The sequence below is a fragment of the Salvelinus namaycush genome, chromosome 3 (genome assembly GCF_016432855.1).
Source record: "Salvelinus namaycush isolate Seneca chromosome 3, SaNama_1.0, whole genome shotgun sequence".
NCBI classification, from domain to species: domain Eukaryota; kingdom Metazoa; phylum Chordata; class Actinopteri; order Salmoniformes; family Salmonidae; genus Salvelinus; species Salvelinus namaycush.
In genome coordinates this window covers 69044583-69067120 of record NC_052309.1, presented here as the reverse complement: position 1 = coordinate 69067120, position 22538 = coordinate 69044583, and the positions used below count along the sequence as shown (strand labels likewise).

Below are 22538 nucleotides of genomic sequence, written 5' to 3'. Positions count from 1 at the left end.
CAGTTGGTCAACTTTCACATTTACCGCTACTTCAGTAATCACTCCTTTCAATTGAGCCCTTTTATTAGAGCAGAACAATTCACATCTCTTGTCCCCATTCATTTAACACGGAGCGCTTGCTCCCTCTGACCAGCAGAAACACAAACAATTATCAACAGACCACTTCTGGTTACCCTCACCGATTCCACAGCAACCAACTCTGTTTTCACCCACACTGAAACCACAAATGGATCAGCCAAAAGGCTAGGGTCCACTTCTTCCAAAAATTGCACTCCTACCGTTACACACTCATCTTTATCCTGTATTCAGACCCCTCTAGCGACAAATCTAGCAACTTTTGTGTTATTGGAGACTTTTGGAGACTCTGACGTGAAAGCACGTATCGTTCTTACTCTTCTCAGCGAGCAGCGTGTGCTGCCTCGGGTGCTGCCGTGGGCCCCGCCCCCGCTCCTGCCCCCGCCCGCCCCGCCCCCGCTCCTGCCCCCGCCCCGCCCCGCCCCAAAGCACTCACAGGCGGCCCAGTCCTCGCGTAGCAGTCAGAGCAGGAGATGTTCACCCCTCCGCGTCCAGACTGCAAATTAATCGCGCATGCGGGAAACCGCCGCCACTGGCTGATCCCGCCCTGGCTTACATTCACCGCGGGATGTAAATGTAAAATGTTCTTTGTCTAAAATAAAGCACTGCATTCGACTCACACAGCCTCAGTCACTTACTCACATTGTCCACTGTGTGTGTGCCTCTCTGTGACAGAAGCTAAAAACATCTAGCTGGCTAGCTCATCATGTCTCAGTCTAAACTGTACACTCAAAAATACAGAAAGGAGTGGGAATCAAACCCTGAATTCAAAGGCTGATTGAAGCTGTTTATTGGAGATGATACATGGGCATACTGCCTGTATTGTAAGGCTGATTTCTACGCCAAACTTAGTGATGTAAAAAAACACATCACAACTCAAACATACTCAAAAGGCAAAGCCTTATAACAGTTCCACCCAAAACAAGCTGCCATTTATGGTTAAAAAAATTGACTGCAAAAAAGGCTGAGGCCACCATGGCAATAGCTATCCTGAACACTGTTCCATGCTGGCATGTGATCACATTGGAGAAGCATGTAGAGCTGCTTTCTCAGACTCCACTGCTGCTACCCACTGCTAGCACCAAACTTTCTGAAAAAGTTGGTCGCAGATGTGGATGACCAGATGTGGGTGACCACACATTCAGTCTCCTCCTCGATGAGTCCACGGATGTAAGTGTTTCTAAGTACCTGGGGGATGTGATAAGGTACTTTAGTGACACCAAGCAGACAAGTGTATCAACATTTCTGGAGCTTCTTGAGTTGGAGGGAGAAGATGCCAAATCTATAGCCTGTGTTGTTGTGGCTTTCTTCGAGAAGTATTGTCTTAAAAAAGAGAAACTCCTGGGGATAGGGACTGACAATGCCTCTTCTGACAGGGATTAACAATGGGGTCCATAAATAAAGTGCTGAAGGAGGAAGGAGTATGGCCTCAAATATTTGGTTCTTATTCACTGTGTGTGCCACTCTCTGCAGCTTGCTGTAAGTCATGCTTCCAATGACACCATCCCCCGTAGTGTGGAGTACTTGGTACGAGAGACTTATAACTGGTTTTCAGTGTCTCCAAAGCGCAGGGAGGCCTACAAGGCCATATATGAGACAATCAACTGTGGGGAGAAACCTTTATAGATAACCAAGGTATGTGCCACATGTTGGCTCTCTATTGAACCCGCGGTTTCACACATTTTGGACCAGTGGGAGGAGCTTAGGCTGCATTTCGCAGTCACCAAGTCAAGTGAACACTGCTACATGGCTGAGGTTTTATACTCCATTTACAGTGATCCTCAAAACATATTGTATCTGACTTTTTTGAAGTCAGTGCTGGGTGAGGTACAGTTGGCCATTAAAGGCTTTTGAGGGAGAGCAAGTAGATCCTCTTAAGCTACTTGACAGCTAGGTTAGCCTGATCAAGTGTGTGAGCAGCAGGGTGCTGGATCCACTGGCAAATGTTGATGTAATCAAAGGGCCAATAGATGGATACATCAGTCCCAAACCGTACCTTGGTTACCTTTTTGAGTCAAAGGCAGCTGAGCTCCACCTTGCGCCTGAGGATGAAAACAATGTCCGAAAGAGGTGTGTAACCTTCACCATCTCCCTCACTAATGAGTTGAGGGTGAGACTGCCGGACAACATCGAAGCATTGCAGTACATGTCAGTTTTCAATGTGGAGGAAACTCTAAAGCACAATAAGAGCCCTGGAGAAAAAAAAAAAAATAGCCAAGCTCCTTGGCTACTCCCCTGCAGAGATAGACAAGATTGTTCAGCAATGGCGTGCCATCCATCTTAGTAAATGCCATTGGCATCTGGAGTGAGATTTGGAAGTTCAGGGATGCAGCTGATATCAACCCGTTTCAAGAACTTGCCATGGCTGCTGTGTCTGTGTTGTCCTTGCCACACTCGAATACTGAAGTCGAGAGAGTATTCAGCCAGATGAGTGTGGTAAAAAGCAAACTTAGAAATTGGATGTCCTTGCAGACCCTTAACTCCATCCTGTACATTCGATATGGACTGAATGGATTGGTGAGGCTTGCTATGAGCACCAGCTGCCTGATAATGTTTTGCAGCTTTTTGGCACATCAGCTGCTTACTCATTTCAGTCAGCTCCCTCAGTTGCTGAACCTGTCATGAGAGCCTTGAACAAAATGACAATGACCCACTCTTTCTGTGAGCCAGCACAGCCTGTGTGTGTGTGGAGGGGGGTCTGGAAGAAAAAAAAATTCACCTGAATTAGGGCCAGACTAGTTACCATAATTTTTTCACATTGCCATTGACAGTTTTTTCTATTGTCTCTTCTTGGTCCATTTAGATTGTTAATGTAGATTGTATACAAAAAAAAATAAAAAAATGTATGGTTAAAAATGTTCATGTTTTACTGTGCCTTGTTGTATGCTCCTAAATTGACCATAAGGTTAAAAACCAAACCAAATTACATCTAAGTAAATTAAATCAAAAGTGACTCTTTTGGGTCACTTTTGCCAGTCCCAAGCCCGGATAAAGGAGGAGGGTTGGAATTGTGACATTAAAAAAACAAGAATCGACAGAATAAAGTTCATTTGTAGTTCTAAACATATTTAGGGTGTTTTTTTACAAAATTTTTGTCTGTTCCTCTCTCCTACAGCGTCCATCACAATTGCATGCACATGGACAATTATGCAAATTAAGTGAATACTTCATTTAGCGACTTCTAGCGACTTTTAGGACAGCCAATAGCTACTTTCCTTACTGAGGAGTTGACAACACTGCTTCCGTCCAAGCCCGGGCTCCGAGAACTTCACCACACCTACCCTTCTCTGCGTCCTGCACAATGTCTGCGTAACATTGATGTTTCACTCTGGTCACACAATGAAATAGCCTAATTTAAATACGATTTTAGAGATATGTAATTATATCCAGACAATTTCGAAAAAGTCAATTCTTTCTTTAATTGTAGTAAATTATAATGTACAGCAATTCTGCCAAACTATTTTACTCAACTCCTACTATTTGTTGAATGCAGCCCTAAAATGTGAGCATGCAGTATTTGATAGAAGTTAGTAGGGCTCTTTTTTTATTTTCTTAGTAGTACAGGATTAGATAGGATGGTTTAGTTTCTCTTAATGTTTGGTTCTTTATTCATTATTCTCTAATCTGTGATTGACTACACAATCCAGTACAGTAGGTGGCGGCATGCCCCTATAACGTATGTTTGCGGAACGCCGTTATATTATAGAAGAAGAAGAATGTGAGGCTGCGCATTGTCGCAAATGCTGTTTGGCGTTGTGACTCCATTTATGCGGTATTTCGTGTTGTTTCCAAGCGGGAAGCAGCAGGCAGGTCAGCAAGATCAATACAGTGGTCGGCTAGACAGCAGTCTCTCCGATTATAGACTTCGCTGTTAGGGGATCTACTAAAAGAGGAATATGCCCCGAGAAATCATAACACTTCAACTTGGCCAATGTGGAAACCAAAGTACGGTGAAGTCTTTCCCTTGCTACAAATTATTAGCTAGCTAGCACATATACCTAACGCTAGCCAACAGCTACGCTAGCAGTAAAATAACAACTACTGGACATGCATGGGTTTAGTGTTGTAATTAAATACATCTTATTTCCTCTCTATTGCAGTTGGTTTTGAGTTTTGGAAACAACTCTGTGCAGAGCATGGCATCAGTCCGGAGGGGATTGTGGAGGAGTTCGCCACAGAGGGGACTGACAGGAAGGATGTCTTCTTCTATCAGGTACAGAACATCATTAGCTGGCTAGATCAGTGGGTCAGGTTCCTATCCCGGATTCAGACCCATGGGGAGAGAGTGCATCTAGGCATCGCATCTTACCACCTTGTTGTATTCTTCTCAACCGTATTGGAGAAGTTCCAAGGTCCTTCCCCTCAAACCGTCTTCTCCAATGTGTTTTGAGAAGGAAACGAGGAGCAAGGATGTGTGGAATCAAGAAAATATTAGCTGAGAAAGGGCGATAGACTAGAGGGAATCCTCGCCTCTCTGTCTATTGGTCCTGATGTGGGCTAGGCAGGTTGCCAGATTTAGCTTCAAACTAAAGTACAGTACGTGACAGTTATCTACTGACTACACAGACAGGGCAAGTTAAATAAAGGTAAAAAAATAAGAAAATTATTTTTAAAAAGAGATCTTCCAATGGTGGTGGAGTGGCAATATTTACCATGGAACACCTTCAGTGCTCTGTTGTCGCCACCGAGTCTGTCCCCAAACAATTTGATTTGCTGTTTTTTAGCGTTAAACTTTCAAATAGCTCTTTGTTGACTGTTGCTGGGTGTTATAGTCCTCCATCAGCACCGGCCTTTACCCTACCTGCACCCTACCTGCCCTAAGCTCTCTCCTGGCCTCTTACACGATAAGTCTGAATTTGTCCTGCTAGGTGACCTAAACTGGGCCATGCTTAAACCACCTGACCAAGTCCTAAAGCAATGTGACTCCCTAAATCTTTTTCAGATTATTACCAATCTCACAAGGTATGACTCCAAACACCCAGAAAAGGCTACTCTCCTTGATGTTATCCTCACAAATAATCCTGATAGGTATCATTCTGATGTTTTCTGTAATGACCTTAGTGATCACTGTTTTACAGCCTGTGTTTGTAATGGCTGCTCAGTGAAACGACCTGTCCTGATTTCTCATAGACGCTTGCTAAAAAACTTTTAATGAGCAAGCCTTCCTTCATGACATGGCCTCTGTAAATTGGTATAGAATCCGCTTGATCCCCTCTGTCGAAGATGCTTGGACCTTCTTTTTTGATATTTTCAGTGGTATTGTTAACAAACATTCACCTATAAAGAAAATGAGAATTAAAAACCGGTTCAGCACTTGGTTTGACCGGGATCTTGTAGAGTTACTCCACCTTAAGAATTCCATTTGGCGAAAGCCTCGGCATACGCATACTCAGGCTGACTGGCTCTCGTTCAGGCAAATGAGAAATAAGTGCACTCAGGCTATCCGGAAGGCCAAAGTGAGTTACTTTAAGGAGAAGTTCTCTCTCTTTGGGTCTAACCCCAAGAACTTCTGGAAAATGGTTAAAGACCAAGAGAATAAACCCTCCTCCTCACTGCTGCCCATGTCCCTTAATGTTGATGTGGTTGTTACTGACAAGAAGCACACGGCTAAGCTCTTTAATCACTTCATTAAATCAGGATTCCTATTTGTCTCAGCCATGCATCCTTGCCCGTTGAACATTTCCTCATCTCCAACCACTTCTAATGCGACTAGCACCGATGCTTGTCCCTATTTCCCCCCTGCAGGCGGTCACTGAGTCCGAGTTGCTAAAGGAGCTCCTAAAACTTGACCCCCAAAACACATCTGGGACAGATGGTTTAGACCCTTTCTTCTTTAAGGTTGCTGCCCCTATTGTTACCTCCAACCTTTTTAACCTGTCTCTCCTCTCTGGGGAGGTTCCCATTGCTTGGAAGGCAGCCACGGTGTGTCCTTTTATTTAAAGGGGGAGATCAAGCTGATCCTAACTGTTATAGGCCAATTTCTATTTTGCCCTGTTTATCAAAAATGTTGGAAAAACTTGTCAATAATCAACTGACTGGCTTTCTTGATGTCTATAGTATTCTCTCTGGTATGCAATCTGGCTTCCGCTCAGGTTATGGATGTGCCACTGCAACCTTAAAGGCCCTCAATGATGTCACCATTACCTTTGATTCTAAGCAATGTTGTGCTGCTATTTTTATTGACTTGGCCAAAGCTTTTGATATGGTAGACCATTCCATTCTTGTAGGCCGGCTAAGGAGTATTGGTGTCTCTGAGGGGTCTTTGGCCTGGTTTGCTAACTACCTGTCTCAAAGAGTGCAGTGTATAAAGTCAGAACATCTGTTGTCTCAGCCACTGCCTGTCACCAAGGGAGTACCCCAAGGGTCAATCCTAGGCCCCACGCTCTTTTCAATTTACATCAACAACATAGCTCAGGCAGTAGGAAGCTCTCTAATCCATTTATATGCAGATGATAGTCTTATACTCAGTTGGCCCCTCCCTGGATTTTGTGTTAAACGCTCTACAACAAAGATTTCTCTGCCCTTAACCTTGTTATGAACACCTCCAAAATGACGGTCATGCGGTTTGGTAAGAAGAATGCCCCTCACCCCACAGGTGTGATTACTACCTCTGAGGGTTTAGAGCTTGAGGTAGTCACCTCATACAAGTACTTGGGAGTATGGCTAGACGGTACACTGTCCTTCTCTCAGCACATATCAAAGCTGCAGGCTAAGGTTAAATCTAGACTTGGTTTCCTCTATCGTAATCGCTCCTCTTTCACCACAGCTGCCAAACTAACCCTGATTCAGATGGCCATCCTACCCATGCTAGATTACAGAGATGTAATTTATAGATCGGCAGGTAAGGGTGCTCTCGAGCGGCTAGATGTTCTTTACCATTCGGCCATCGGATTTGCCACCAATGCTCCTTATAGGACACATCACTGCACTCTATACTCCTCTGTAAACTGGTAATCTCTGTATACCTATCGCAAGACCCACTGGTTGATGCTTATTCTACTGCAGCCGCCATTCTTCACATACAACACCCGTTCTGCCAGTCACGTTCTGTTAATGGTCCCCAAAGCACACACATCCCTGGGTTGCTCCTCTTTTCAGTTCGCTGCAGATGGCGACTGGAACGACCTGCAACAAACACTCAAACTGGACAGTTTTATCCCTTCATTCAAAGACTCAGTCATGGACACTCTCTTACTGACAGTTGTGGCTGCTTCGCATGATGTATTGTTGTCTCTACCTTCTTGCACTTTGTGCTGTTGTCTGTGCCCAATAATGTTTGTACCATGTTTTGTGCTGCTACCATGTTTGGCTGCTGCCATGTTGTGTTGCTACCATGCTGTGTTGTCATGTGTTGCTGCCATGCTATGTTGTTGTCTTAGGTCTCTCTTTATGTGGTGTGTCTCTTGTCGTGGTGCCCATCCCCGCAGGATGCCTTTTGCCTTTTGGTAGGCCGTCATTGTAAATATAAATGTGTTCTTATCTTGCCTAGTTAAATAAAATATGCGGTGCAGCAGCTGCTGTATTGATGGCAAACTAAATAGACATGAAACATGCATCACGGACTGTACCATTATTCCCCACTAGATGGAGCAGCCTAATAATTTATGGCAGTCAGCGTTCACCATCTTTCTGCGATCAAATAACATTGTATTGGTCACATACACATAATTAGCGGGTGCAGCGAGATGTTTGTGTTCCTAGCTCCAACACAAAGGTAAAAGAATGGAATTAAGAATTATATAAATATTAGATTGAGCAATGTCGGAGTGGCATTGACTAAAATACAGTGGAATAGAATAAAGTATATACATATGAAATGAGTAAACAATATTAAAGTGGCCAGTGAGTCCATGTCTATGTATATAGGGCAGTAGCCTCTAAGGTGCAGGGTTGTGTTATCAGGTGGAAGCCGGCTAGTGATGGCTATTTAACAGTCTGATGGCCTTAAGATAGATGTTTTTCAGTCTCTTGGTCCCAGCTTTGATGCACCTGTACTGACCTCGCCTTCTGGATGATAGCGGGGTGAACAGGCAGTGGCTCGGGTGGTTGATGTCCTTGATGATCTTTTTGGCCTTCCTGTGACATCGGGTCCTGTAGGTAGTCACCAGACTACTATTATTATTGTGTATGCTTTGCTTTCTGTGCATCTAGTAGGAGTAAAGCCTTACCTCTCTATATATGGTCCACAGGCAGACGATGAGCACTACATCCCACGTGCTGTTTTGTTGGATCTGGAGCCCAGGGTGATCCACTCTATCCTCAACTCCCCCTACGCCAACCTGTACAACCCAGAGAACATCTACCTGTCAGAGCACGGAGGAGGTGCAGGGAACAACTGGGCCAGCGGCTTCTCACAGGTGACTATGTGGGCCATATTGTTGGTTGTAGCTGGGCCAGAGGCTAAAACAAAGCTTTAGCCTTGAGGTGAATAATGCATATTTAGAAGTTTGGCGATGTTATTATTCAAAAGAAATTGTAACTACATTCACCCAAATAACAATCTGGAATAATGCATGTCTTGTTGTTTGTAGGGTGAGAAAATCCATGAGGAGATCTTCGATATCATCGACAGAGAGGCGGACGGCAGCGACAGTTTGGAGGCAAGCCCACTCTTTCTCAGTCTCTGATTGGCCCACAGAACGTATGGGGTGAAAGCTAAGGAGTCAGCAGGCCTGAGTTTGGAAGCATACACACACTGCACTGACTGCATATCTTGCCTCACGTGAGGGGAACTTTGGAGGGAGAACCTGAAAATCGGAGGGGACTATCCAGAATGAAACACTTCCTGATTCTCTCCATATGTAACTGACTGACGTGTGAAAAGAATATAGGGTTTTCAGTTCTTTTTTTCCTCTTTCCCTTCAGTTGTGCTGTGGTGGAAAGCATGCTTTCTTTGGCGACTTATAATGGGTAACTTAATAGAGAGTACACATAAAATGGGAGCCCACACATGTCATCTTAAAACTAGTAAATGCTCTGTTATTTCAAGCCTTTTTAAAAAACGTTCCTCAACTGCCAGCTGTAAGGTTGCCTCCCTTAAAACAACATGGCTTTCCCCATAGAAGTCTGTGTAATTTCTGTTGCCCATACTCTTTATGACCCCACATTATTATTTAGTGTGTGTGGACATGCATTTGAGAGGGTGTGTGTGTGAGAGATAGGGCGTGGCATGCCGTGTTGGGTGGTAATAGCTGGACTGGAGTAGAAGGCAGGTATTACATGGCTGTCTAGGCGAAGGAGAGCGCCTATTTGTGGGGTTGGCCTGCCCTCCCACCTCCAGGCTGGGTGGAGAGTGGGAGGCATAAACACAGGTCGTATATACTGGCACAGTACAATAAATACTACTACTTAACCTGATAGATGTAATCTAAAATGTAGATTTCTGCCTAAATAGACATACTCAAAAGTAATTATTTATCATGAGAGGGCCATAAACAACTAGTAATGCTGCATACGCCAAGAAAGATAATCTCACCTTTCTGGTGTAAATGGTTATACATTTCTGAGGTGTAGTCACCTTTGAGGTAACAAGCTCAAGTACATAGTAAAAATATGATGGAAATATACACTGAGTATACCAAACATTAGGAACCTTCCTAATATTGAGTTGCCCTCGGAACAGCCTCGATTTGTCAGGGCATGGACTCTACAAGATGTTGGAAGCGTTCCACAGGGATGCTGGATGTCCTTTGGGTGGTTGACCATTCTTGATATACACGGGAAACTGTTGAGCGTGAAAAACCCAGCAGTGTTCTTGACACAAACCGGTGCGCCTGGCACCTACTACCATACCCCTTTCAAAGGCACTTGTATTTTTTGTCTTGCCCATTCACCCTCGGAATGGGCACATACACAATCCATGTCTCAAGGCTTAAAAATCCTTCTTTAACCTGTCTCCTCCCCTTCCTCTACACTGATTGAAGTGGATTTAACAAGTGACATCAATAAGGGATCATAGCTTTTACCTGGATTCACCTGGTCAGTCTGTCATGGAAAGAGCAGGTGTTCTTAATGTTTTGGACACTCAGTGTATGTGATGTAGTTCATATTCAACAAAAGTTGATGAATAGGGCTTGAAATGACTGATATGCTTTCTAAATATAGTAACAATCAAATTTTATAAATCGACTAACTATATGATTTTACTTTCCTTATAACTGTAAAATAGATTTGATAATATTTAGTAATAGTACAAAATTACCTGGTTAAATATAAACATTTAAATAGGCATTTCATAGAACTAGACAGATAATATTCTGCCCTGCGTCCTCTGAGCAACGCACAGACGCCACTCAAATGCCTGCCGACTACATTACACCTTCATCAGCAGTGAGCTCTAACTGATTTAGTCCGCCTGTGCTCAAGAGAAAGTGGTTTGTTTCTACCAAGAGAAAGTGGTTTGTTTCTACCTAGAGACAGTGGTTTGTTTCTACCAAGAGACAGTGGTTTGTTTCTACCAAGAGACAGTGGTTTGTTTCTACCAAGAGACAGTGGTTTGTTTCTACCAAGAGACAGTGGTTTGTTTCTACCAAGAGACAGTGGTTTGTTTCTACCAAGAGACAGTGGTTTGTTTCTACCAAGAGACAGTGGTTTGTTTCTACCAAGAGACAGTGGTTTGTTTCTACCAAGAGACAGTGGTTTGTTTCTACCTAGAGACAGTGGTTTGTTTCTACCAAGAGACAGTGGTTTGTTTCTACCAAGAGACAGTGGTTTGTTTCTACCAAGAGACAGTGGTTTGTTTCTACCTAGAGACAGTGGTTTGTTTCTACCTAGAGACAGTGGTTTGTTTCTACCTAGAGACAGTGGTTTGTTTCTACCTAGAGACAGTGGTTTGTTTCTACCTAGAGACAGTGGTTTGTTTCTACCAAGAGACAGTGGTTTGTTTCTACCAAGAGACAGTGGTTTGTTTCTACCAAGAGACAGTGGTTTGTTTCTACCAAGAGAAAGTGGTTTGTTTCTACCTAGAGAAAGTGGTTTGTTTCTACCTAGAGAAAGTGGTTTGTTTCTACCTAGAGACAGTGGTTTGTTTCTACCTAGAGACAGTGGTTTGTTTCTACCTAGAGAAAGTGGTTTGTTTCTACCTAGAGACAGTGGTTTGTTTCTACCTAGAGACAGTGGTTTGTTTCTACCAAGAGACAGTGGTTTGTTTCTACCTAGAGACAGTGGTTTGTTTCTACCAAGAGACAGTGGTTTGTTTCTACCAAGAGACAGTGGTTTGTTTCTACCAAGAGACAGTGGTTTGTTTCTACCAAGAGAAAGTGGTTTGTTTCTACCAAGAGACAGTGGTTTGTTTCTACCAAGAGACAGTGGTTTGTTTCTACCTAGAGACAGGGGTTTGTTTCTACCAAGAGACAGGGGTTTGTTTCTACCAAGAGAAAGTGGTTTGTTTCTACCAAGAGACAGTGGTTTGTTTCTACCTAGAGACAGGGGTTTGTTTCTACCAAGAGACAGGGGTTTGTTTCTACCAAGAGAAAGTGGTTTGTTTCTACCAAGAGACAGTGGTTTGTTTCTACCTAGAGACAGTGGTTTGTTTCTACCTAGAGACAGTGGTTTGTTTCTACCAAGAGACAGTGGTTTGTTTCTACCAAGAGACAGTGGTTTGTTTCTACCAAGAGACAGTGGTTTGTTTCTACCTAGAGACAGTGGTTTGTTTCTACCAAGAGACAGTGGTTTGTTTCTACCAAGAGACAGTGGTTTGTTTCTACCTAGAGACAGGGGTTTGTTTCTACCAAGAGACAGGGGTTTGTTTCTACCAAGAGAAAGTGGTTTGTTTCTACCAAGAGAAAGTGGTTTGTTTCTACCAAGAGACAGTGGTTTGTTTCTACCTAGAGACAGTGGTTTGTTTCTACCTAGAGACAGTGGTTTGTTTCTACCAAGAGACAGTGGTTTGTTTCTACCAAGAGACAGTGGTTTGTTTCTACCTAGAGACAGTGGTTTGTTTCTACCTAGAGACAGTGGTTTGTTTCTACCTAGAGACAGTGGTTTGTTTCTACCAAGAGACAGTGGTTTGTTTCTACCTAGAGACAGTGGTTTGTTTCTACCAAGAGACAGTGGTTTGTTTCTACCTAGAGACAGTGGTTTGTTTCTACCAAGAGACAGTGGTTTGTTTCTACCTAGAGACAGTGGTTTGTTTCTACCTAGAGACAGTGGTTTGTTTCTACCAAGAGACAGTGGTTTGTTTCTACCAAGAGAAAGTGGTTTGTTTCTACCAAGAGACAGTGGTTTGTTTCTACCTAGAGACAGTGGTTTGTTTCTACCTAGAGACAGTGGTTTGTTTCTACCTAGAGACAGGGGTTTGTTTCTACCAAGAGACAGGGGTTTGTTTCTACCAAGAGAAAGTGGTTTGTTTCTACCAAGAGAAAGTGGTTTGTTTCTACCTAGAGACAGTGGTTTGTTTCTACCAAGAGAAAGTGGTTTGTTTCTACCTAGAGACAGTGGTTTGTTTCTACCTAGAGACAGTGGTTTGTTTCTACCAAGAGACAGTGGTTTGTTTCTACCTAGAGACAGTGGTTTGTTTCTACCTAGAGACAGTGGTTTGTTTCTACCTAGAGACAGTGGTTTGTTTCTACCAAGAGACAGTGGTTTGTTTCTACCAAGAGACAGTGGTTTGTTTCTACCTAGAGACAGTGGTTTGTTTCTACCTAGAGACAGTGGTTTGTTTCTACCTAGAGACAGTGGTTTGTTTCTACCAAGAGACAGTGGTTTGTTTCTACCAAGAGACAGTGGTTTGTTTCTACCAAGAGACAGTGGTTTGTTTCTACCAAGAGACAGTGGTTTGTTTCTACCAAGAGAAAGTGGTTTCAATTCTACAAAATGCTTTTGTATTGTATTTTCATGTCGGGAGTTTTAAATCCCTGTGTGACCATCACAACGAGATGAAACCCGCATCAATTGAAGCGTATTGGGTATCAGCTGTCAGGAAATATGTGAGGGGTAGTGACGCACTGAGCCAGAGGAATTTACTCATTTGTCTGGATAGGCCCAAACATTGGAGACGTTTTAATCTTTTCACCCGGAGCAGTGGAATTAAAGAATTAAGATGGTTCTGTTTCTCTGTTGCAGGGTTTTGTCCTTTGTCACTCCATCGCTGGGGGAACCGGGTCCGGGCTGGGATCCTACCTGCTGGAGAGGCTCAATGACAGGTCTAAACACACACACACACACACACAAACAGGGAGGCTGAATTTCCACATCGAGATGAGGTGGTCTCTCTTTCTGTTTGACTGTTGTAAAGTTAGTAGGCTTATAATGTATGGAATAGAAACACCTAATTGTAACCATAATTGTCCCAGCCTCCATTGGAGAGATACTATTCTCTCCCTGGGGGTACCTTTAGTTTTACACTGTTGGATGTTTTTCTGTGACCTGGTGTGTGCTACTTTTTTATTTTCTTCCTGTGTGTGTTGGCCAGGTACCCTAAGAAGCTGGTGCAGACCTACTCTGTGTTCCCTAACCAGGACGAGATGAGCGACGTGGTGGTGCAGCCCTACAACTCACTGCTCACACTCAAGAGGCTCACCCAGAATGCAGACTGTGTGGTGAGCAAGAAATATACACACACATCTGCAGACACACACACACACACCCTCTCATCTGTGCTTTTTGCCTTCAGCTGGCTACCGTTGTGTGGGGAATAGACAAAAGGTTCTTTCCTGGAATCAAATCCATGCACATAAACTCTGTTGCATGGTCATTTTTTCGAGAACGTCCCCTTGTGCCTTTTAAAATGTGATTTATTTATTTTATTTTTAAGAAGAAAAAAACAGGTTCCAGTTCCACACTGTCTTGTTGTTCTGTCCAAAATGACGGACAAGCCTTATCCCCCCCCCCGTCCCCCGTCCCCCCACTCTCAACATGCTCAGTGTGGTGTCAAAAGCCATAACTGTCGCTCTGCCTCAGGCAATCTCCGTGGTCAAGTCTTAGAGAGAGGGAGGAAGTTGAACTAGGAGCCACGGGGCCTGTATATCATGAATCATTTTATATGACCACAGCCCGACGCGGTAACTGAAAGGGTTTCTTCCCTGGCTGCTGGTGTGTATGACTGGTAATGAGGCGGTGTTGGTGGACATTTACATCTCTGGATGATTACATCTTTGCTGCCTGGGATTGATGATTGTATTAGATCCCGAGATGCTCTGACGGCCTAATGTTTCTCCTCTCCAATATCTTCTTCCTCCTGCAGGAGTTTACGTAAGGGCCTCTACTCAGGCTTATTGGGTTAGCCCCTACAGCTAATAGAATCTATGTGGAGAAGAATTGGTTCCCCTGTTAGTGGCGCACAGTGTGTGCCTCAATGCTTCAGTCTTCACACAGCACTTTGCTTTACCCATCAAGACTGACTGGAGGATTGGATCAAAGCCCACTGTTAACTAGTCTCTACCTCCACAGCATCTCTCTCTTGCCTCTGTTTCCCCTAATTCTAAAGTCAAACCTCCCCCGTTGCTGTCTTTCTGTGGACATCTCAAGCTTCTGACCTCACGTCTACACATCCCTCTCATTCTGTTTCTCTTTTTGACTTGTGTGTGTGTCAGGTGGTACTGGACAACACTGCTCTGAACCGCATCGCCACCGATAGGCTGCACATCCAGAACCCCTCCTTCTCCCAGATCAACCAGCTGGTGAGTGATTGACACCTGCCACTCAGGTGCAAGCTCCACCTCCTTCCCTAGTGGTGTTCTCAATATCCAGGTTCTAGATCATCAGACTCCTGAGAGGAGGAAGTGTTTCTATGCAGAGGCGTTTTGATAGCCTGGTCCCAGATCTGTTTGTGCTGGCTTGGCAAGTCGGTAATATGGCACAAACTGAACTGGGACCAGGCTACTGTTTATAGCCTACTGACCGTGGCCCAGAAACTATTAGGCAAATACAGAGAGAGTGTATGGGTGAAGTAAACCTCACACTGTTAGCCAGAATGTCCTGAGGATTCAACAAACTAGTTAGACTAGTTACTCCTCACACTTTAACTGTCAAACTGGATCTCTCACTCCCTAGCAATTATTGTTGAATGAACAACCAGTGGTTGTTAAAAAAACAACTTGTCGTCAAATATGTCTATATCCCTAGGGCTGTGGCGGTCATGGAATATGGATGACTAATTGGCCACACAAATGAACGCGGGCACCGTAATAACCGGTCAAATGTTCTATTATTCTTTTCAATTTTTTTCCCCTCTGCTCCTGACTGTGTGTGCTGCCATAGAAATAGAACGGGCGTCCTCATTCAAGTCAATGGTGGCATAATGGGTGGACTGGCGGCTATTGCGAGTGTACCCATAGGAACAAAGGAGGAAGTAAAAGAAGGAATTAAAAGCAGGAAGTGTTCCCCGTCAAAATGTGCTGTGATTTGTTGATTCAACTCAACTGACATTACAAAAAATACATTGCATCGCATGAGCCACATCATTTGAATGAACATTCTACATTACCGTGGAAATGATTGTATAACAATACCAGGCAGCCATTGTGAGTGTACCAATGAGTTTACCAGTCAAATTGCCAGGGTTAGAGGTGCAAAGTCTGTTCTATTCATTATATTTCTATGTGTGCCGCTGCAGGGAGGGGGACACTGTCTAGGCAACTCCTTGCTTGTTTCAGCAAGGAACAGCAGTTTCATCACGTTGTTAAGATTCCATGTTACTGCAGAAACAGACTGCGCCTCACGAATGCCCGGCAATTCTGTCTTCAGTCAGCTGTTCATTCCACCCCCCAAAAAATATTTAAACGGTTATGCCGGTTATTTATTTTCATGACGGTCTTCATCCATAACCGTCGTTTATACAGTAATTGTGCCAGCCCTATATACCCTTCTCTAGCTAACCTTCTAACCATACAATCATATAGCATATTTTTTTTTTTAAACATAAAATACTGTAAAAACACTAGTAAATCAGCCCCAAGTGATTTTACTTTTGGAAATCTGTTCCAAAGTATTCTCACGCATAATAGAGACATACTGTATATGTGATCGTATACAAATGTAAATAAGGTTTGAAACTTATATTTTAGTCAAATATTATATCTATTTAGGCTTCTTGCAGTCAATTTGCAGTCTACAAATGATTTGTAATTATTTTCCGGCTCCCTGACCATCCACTCATGAAAAATTGTCCCGAGGCTGAATCTAGGTGATGATCCCTGTCATATAGGCTGCATTTCTTATGACCACTGTACACTCCTGGTGATTGCCCGACAGAAATCGACAAGATTACAGAAATAAAAACAGCCACAAGTAATTATGACGACTAAAGGTTCTTTCTCTCCACAGGTTTCCACCATTATGTCAGCCAGCACAACCACCCTGCGTTACCCTGGATACATGAACAACGACCTGATTGGTCTGATCGCCTCTCTCATCCCCACGCCCCGCCTTCACTTCCTGATGACTGGCTACACACCGCTCACCACTGACCAATCGGTAAGTAGTTCTCAGTGACCGCGTAGTACGTCTTGGTGCTTTCAAGACAGCTGGGAACTCGGGAAAAACCATGAAGTCAGTGATCTTCAGGTCTGAAAGTTGGAGCTCTATAAAGATGCCAGAGTTTCTGACTTGGAATTGCGAGTTGGATGACCGTTCAAATTTTTTTAACCCAGTTGGTGCTCATTTTTTCCCCCTGAGTTCACAGGTTTTTTTAACACACTGAAGTCTTCGTCAAACTTATTTTTATTATTATTCTTCTGCATGCTAGAAATGCCATTCAAACTTTAAAATGTGAAGACTGGTCTGGAATAGTGTGCTTGCATACAACTTTTTAAAACTATTTATACTTTTGAAACTATATAAATTTTTTCAATCACTTTAATGGGACTTCCAACATTCACTGTAATACAATGCAACTTTTGACAAAAATCTGCTATTTTGACCACTTTGCCAACAACTTAGACAAAAAGTTAGTGTGGACTAGAAAGGTCTCGAATTTGATTTGTTTTACCAATCTCTTTCACCACTTAAGCTATTAACTCCAAACCAACGCTGAGATGTTTAGACTGACCCTACTTAGATTGCTTGTTGAAGATTTTTGATACTAGAACCATTTTAAAATGTGTATAAATGAACATGGGTTTGAACGAGAACCATAAGAATACAGAGGTAGCCATTCAGTGGTCCTGCTGCTTCGTCAATTAAGCTACAAGACCAACTTAAACAATTCTGGCTATCCTAACTATCCTATTCTTTCAGCTTTATCAACTATTACTGTACACATTTGCATAAAATAACTGTCCAACTGGCTTCATCAATAAGTGCATCGATGACGTCCCCCCCATTGATTACAGGCAACATCCGCACTGAGCTAAAGGGTAGAGCTGCCACTTTAAAGGAGTGGGACTCTAACCCGGAAGCTTATAAGAAATCCCGCTATGCCCTCCTACGAACCCTCAAACAGGCAAAGCATCAATACAGGACGAAGATTGAATCGTACTACACCGGCTCTGACGCTCGTCGGATGTGGCAGGGTTAGCAAACTATTACAGACTACAAAGGGAAGCACAGCCGAGAGCTGCCGAGTGACACGAGCCTACCAGACGAGCTAAATTACTCTGCTTGCTTTGAGGCAAGTAACACTGAAACATGCATGAGAGCATCAGCTGTTCCGGACGACTGTGTGATCACGCTCTCCGCAGCCGATGTGAGTAAGACCTTTAAACAGGTCAACGTTCAGGACTTGTACTCCGAGCATGCGCTGACCAACTGGCAAGTGTCTTCACTGACATTTTCAACCTCTCCCTGTCCGAGTCTGTAATACCAACATGTTTTAAGCAGACCACCATAGTCCCTGTGCCCAAGAACACTAAGGTAACTTGCCTAAATGACTACCGACCCGTAGCACTCACGTCTGTAGCCATGAAATGCTTTGAAAGGCTGGTCATAGCTCACATAAACACCATTATCTCAGAAACACTGAACCCACTCTAATTTGCATACAGCCCCAACAGATCCACAGATGATGCAATCTCTATTGCACTCCACACTGCCCTTTCACACCTGGACAAAAGGAACACCTATGTGAGAATGCTATTCATTGACTAGAGCTCAGCGTTCAACACCATAGTGCCCTCAAAGCTCAGGACCCTGGGACTTAACACCTCCCTCTGCAACTTGATTCTGGACTTCCTGACAGGCTGCCACCAGGTGGTAAGGGTAGGTAACAACACATCCGACATAACTGATGCTCCACATGTGGGCCCCTCAGGTGTGCGTGTTCAATCCTCTCCTGTACTCGTTCATTCATGACTGCACGGCCAGGCACGACTCCAACACCATCATTAAGTTTGCCGATGACAACAGTGGTAGGCCTGATCAACAACGACGAGACAGCCTATAGGGAGAAGGTCAGAGACCTGACCGTGTGGTGCAAGAACAACAACCTCTCCCTCAATGTGATCAAGACAAAGGAGATGATTGTGGACTCCAGGAAAAGGAGGACAGAGCATGCCCCCATTCTCATCGACGGGGCTGTAGTGGAGCAGGTTGAGAGCTTCAAGTTCCTTGGTGTCCACATCACCAACAAACTAATATGGTCCAAGCACACCAAAACAGTCGTGAAGAGGACATGACAAAACCTATTCTCTCTCAGGAGACCGAAAAGATTTGACATGGGTCCTCAGATCCTCAAAAGTTTCTACAGCTGCACCATCAAGAGCATCCTGACGGGTTGCATCACTGCCTGGTATGGCAACTGCTTGGTCTCCGACCGCAAGGCACTACAGAGGGTAGTGCGTACGGCCCAGTACATCACCGGGGCCAAGCTTCCTGCCATTCAGGACCTCTATACCAGGCGTTGTCAGAGGAACAGCCTAAAAATGGTCAGACTCCAGCCACCCTAGTTGTAGACTGTTCTCTCTGCTACCGTACGGCAAGTGGTACCGGTGCGCCAAGTCTAGGTCCAAGAGGCTTCTAAACATCTTCTACCCCCCAAGCCATAAGACTCCTGAACATCTAATCAAATGGCTACCCAGACTATTTGCATTGCCCCCACCCCCCTCGTTTATGCTGCTGCTACTCTGTTATTATCTATGCATAGTCACTTTAATAACTCTACATGTACATATTACCTCGACTAACCGGTGCCACCGCACATTGACTCTATACCGGTACCCTCTGTATATAGCCTCGCTATTGTTATTTTACTGCTGCTCTTTAATTATTTGTTTTGTTTCTTACCAAAAAAAAGTATTTTTCTTAACTACATTGTTGGTTAAGCATTTCACTGTTGTATTTGGCGCATGTGACAAATGCAATTTGATTTGATTTGACCAGTAACTATTGAACCATTCAAGCTAGAGACACCAAACCAACGTTCACATGTTCAGGGTATCCCGACTTTTCATGTAGGTACTTGTTCAACTATAACCAGTCCCCAACATTACTACTGCGGACACTACCACTGCTATAACGTTTTTCAAAACCATACATACTCTAAAACAAGCTAGCAAACACACTACATTTTCTTCAGGAAATGTACTTTTCAGATTTCACTGTCAACCTAAAGAGTTGGTTTATTAGAACTACAGCTAGCTATTAGTAGGTCTAGATACAAACCTGTCCTACGTAGTTCAACCACCATCAAAATACTTTTAAAGAGCTGCCATCACTAGATGCACTGTCATATTTCTTCCCCAAGTAATAACCTAGAACTTTCTAACTAAAATCCAACTTCATTTACACTGAATGTTGTACATAAGTAAATTGTACATCTATTAATCTGAAACCCAGTTGCTTTGCTTTCCTAAGAGTGTTGTCCTCATGCTCCTGCTTTTTGTTCCCATATTCTGACAGAAGACCATTTTGTCTTGTCTGTCTTCTTTTAGTTTTCACACTCAACAACTGTAGTTTAGACATTTTTGTGATCGAACTGCCCTACAATCCAAAGTAATAGACTACCATGTCAACTGTATCAAAGTAATCAGAACAATTATTTTATTGCATTTAACTTTGACTATATATAACTGCTTTGCTTTTAAATAGTAAAGTAAACCTTTTTTAAACTACTACCACTACCACAAAAATACTTTTAAAGAGTTAAAGCAAGTCCCACCAATTGTACTAGTTTAGTTTAATCTCTGTTCTTGAAAACACAGATCTTGACTGAGTTATCCAAGTATCTGCCGATTCATCTTCTTTTAAAAACATTTGGTGAACAAAGCATTCCTGTCATATATGAATATGCCTGCTTATACCTGCCCTCTCCTTTGTTTCTCTCCCAGGTGGCCAGTGTGAGGAAGACCACAGTGCTGGATGTGATGCGGAGGCTGCTGCAGCCGAAGAATGTCATGGTGTCCACAGGCAGGGACAGACAGACCAACCACTGCTACATTGCCATCCTTAACATCATCCAGGGAGAGGTGGACCCCACCCAGGTGTGTGCGTGTGTATATTTTGAATGAGAATGTGTGTTAGCTCAGTGTTTTTTTAATAAAAAATAAATATATATGTTCTCTAATCACATTGAAGTCCTTAACTACGGATGACATAAAAAAATTTAAAGTTCAGTATTAGTTCATGAGCTGACTCCTCTGCTTATTCTGGATGTTATGAAGGAGATGGCTGAAGACCAAGTGGATATTGTAATGGCCTTGTGGTGTGTGTTAAACATATTGGTCTAAATGTTTTAGCAATACTTTCCGTAAGTTGATAGAGTCCTGTTTGTGTGGGTGCAGGTCCACAAGAGCCTGCAGAGGATCCGGGAGCGTAAGCTGGCCAGTTTCATCCCCTGGGGCCCAGCCAGCATCCAGGTGGCTTTGTCCAGGAAGTCCCCGTACCTACCTTCTGCCCACCGCGTCAGCGGCCTGATGATGGCCAATCACACCAGCATCTCCTGTGTAAGCTCCGCCCCTCATTCTCATTACAGGTTCTGAAGGTTGGCTACTTGGGAGTAGGTTGGCCACTGGGAGTAGGTTGGCCACTTGGGAGTAGGTTGGCCACTTGGGAGTAGGTTGGCCACTTGGGAGTAGGTTGGCCACTTGGGAGTAGGTTGGCCACTTGGGAGTAGGTTGGCCACTTGGGAGTAGGTTGGCCACTTGGGAGTAGGTTGGCCACTTGGGAGTAGGTTGGCCACTTGGGAGTAGGTTGGCTAGGTTGGCTACTTGGAGTAGGTTGGCCACTTGGGAGTAGGTTGGCCACTTGGGAGTAGGTTGGCTACTTGGAGTAGGGTGCCTTGTGCAAAGATATTTTAAAAGGTGACAAAACTAACACTAACAAGCTAACATTTCAATGGCAAAACACTCATGGGTTGGTGATAAATGTCAAGAGTAATTTTTGATATCCTCCTAACCCACAGTCAGCGACTGAGGGTGTGGGCAGAAAGTGACTAATATGAGGTATATGTAATGTATTCACTGCTACAAGTTCACTGGATGCCCTTTCTCTTCTCTTCCTCCGTTGCAGCTGTTCGAGCGGACTTGCAAGCAGTACGACAAACTGCGAAAGCGCGAGGCCTTCCTGGAGCAGTTCCGCAAGGAGGACATCTTCAAGGAAAACTTTGACGAGTTGGACAACTCCCGCGAGGTGGTGCAGCAGCTCATCGACGAGTACAGTGCTGCCACGCGGCCCGACTACATCTCCTGGGGAACTCAGGAGCAGTGAGGACAGATGGGATATACACCCCTTTCACATAACATGGGTCTGGTCCCCCTCTACAGCCCAACCAGGGAAAGATAGGGCTGAGCTAGTTGCCTCCTGTGCCATCCCTATGGAGAAAAGTGTTAAAGTTCATCCCTGCTGCTTTTCTTCCCTCTTCTGTCCTTAAGCTCTGTTTGGTAGTTAAACCAACGCTTCAATCTGTGTGCCTGTATCCAATCCCCACCGATGGTTATGAATAGTAGTGAATGACTAGTCTTCTTTGTCTCATGCAGGATTCCTAAATGACCCCTACCACTAGACACTTCATAGATAGTAGATCTGAAAGGATCAAATGGGTATCAGCTCCATCTTGTTCTCTGACAGGTGGAATGTATGATATTGTGCCCGGTGGGGATGGGTTAGGGGTTGATTTGGAGTTCTACATCACTCTCTATCCTCTCTTCCGGTTCTTGTGTTGCTGTCAGCAGAACTCGTAGCCTTGTTTGGCACTATTTTTATACTGTATAGTAGTACTCTGCTTTTGTGCTGTTCCTTTTGCAGTCACACAGACTAACATACCAGCCGGAGAAACACTCGAGCGTCCTTGAATGGGGACAGAATAAAATGCCTGGTGTGACTTTGTCTTCGTACATTTCTGAAAAGTTTGTGTTATGACACCAGAGCCCATGATAATCAAGCTCTGACAGGATAGTCAAGTAAGTCAATAAGCCTCAGATCAATTGCTGCTGCCCAGTATGTACTTAACCAAAACGTCTGTTTCATAAGTATGGCAATGGTCATTGTTATAAAATCTATTACATTGTTATTGCAGAGGACAGCCTACTTCTCTACTCTGGTGCCTGAGTGTAAATCCATACTTTCTCTTACTCTACGTACATCAAGAAGCT

At 43.8% G+C, this 22538-nt stretch overlaps 1 protein-coding gene across 1 annotated transcript; it reads left to right on the top strand.

Moving 5' to 3' along the window:
* The first annotated feature begins 3822 nt into the window (after positions 1-3822).
* On the top strand, positions 3823-22267 carry LOC120036138 (tubulin gamma-1 chain). The gene is made up of 11 exons (XM_038982614.1): positions 3823-4020; positions 4176-4288; positions 8265-8432; positions 8607-8675; positions 13138-13217; positions 13487-13613; positions 14607-14693; positions 16339-16488; positions 20277-20429; positions 20730-20891; positions 21457-22267. Exons 1-11 carry the CDS (start codon positions 3972-3974, stop codon positions 21652-21654), a joined length of 1356 nt encoding a protein of 451 aa, XP_038838542.1. The 5' UTR covers positions 3823-3971; the 3' UTR covers positions 21655-22267.
* The last annotated feature ends 271 nt before the right edge of the window (positions 22268-22538 follow it).

Coding starts and splice junctions, on each gene's coding strand:
- LOC120036138 (XM_038982614.1), top strand. CDS start 3,972: ATGCCCCGAGAAATCATAACACTTCAACTTGGCCAATGTGGAAACCAA. Junction 4,289..8,264: donor AGGATGTCTTCTTCTATCAG/GTACAGAACATC, acceptor TATGGTCCACAG/GCAGACGATGAGCACTACAT. Junction 8,433..8,606: donor GGGCCAGCGGCTTCTCACAG/GTGACTATGTGG, acceptor TGTTGTTTGTAG/GGTGAGAAAATCCATGAGGA.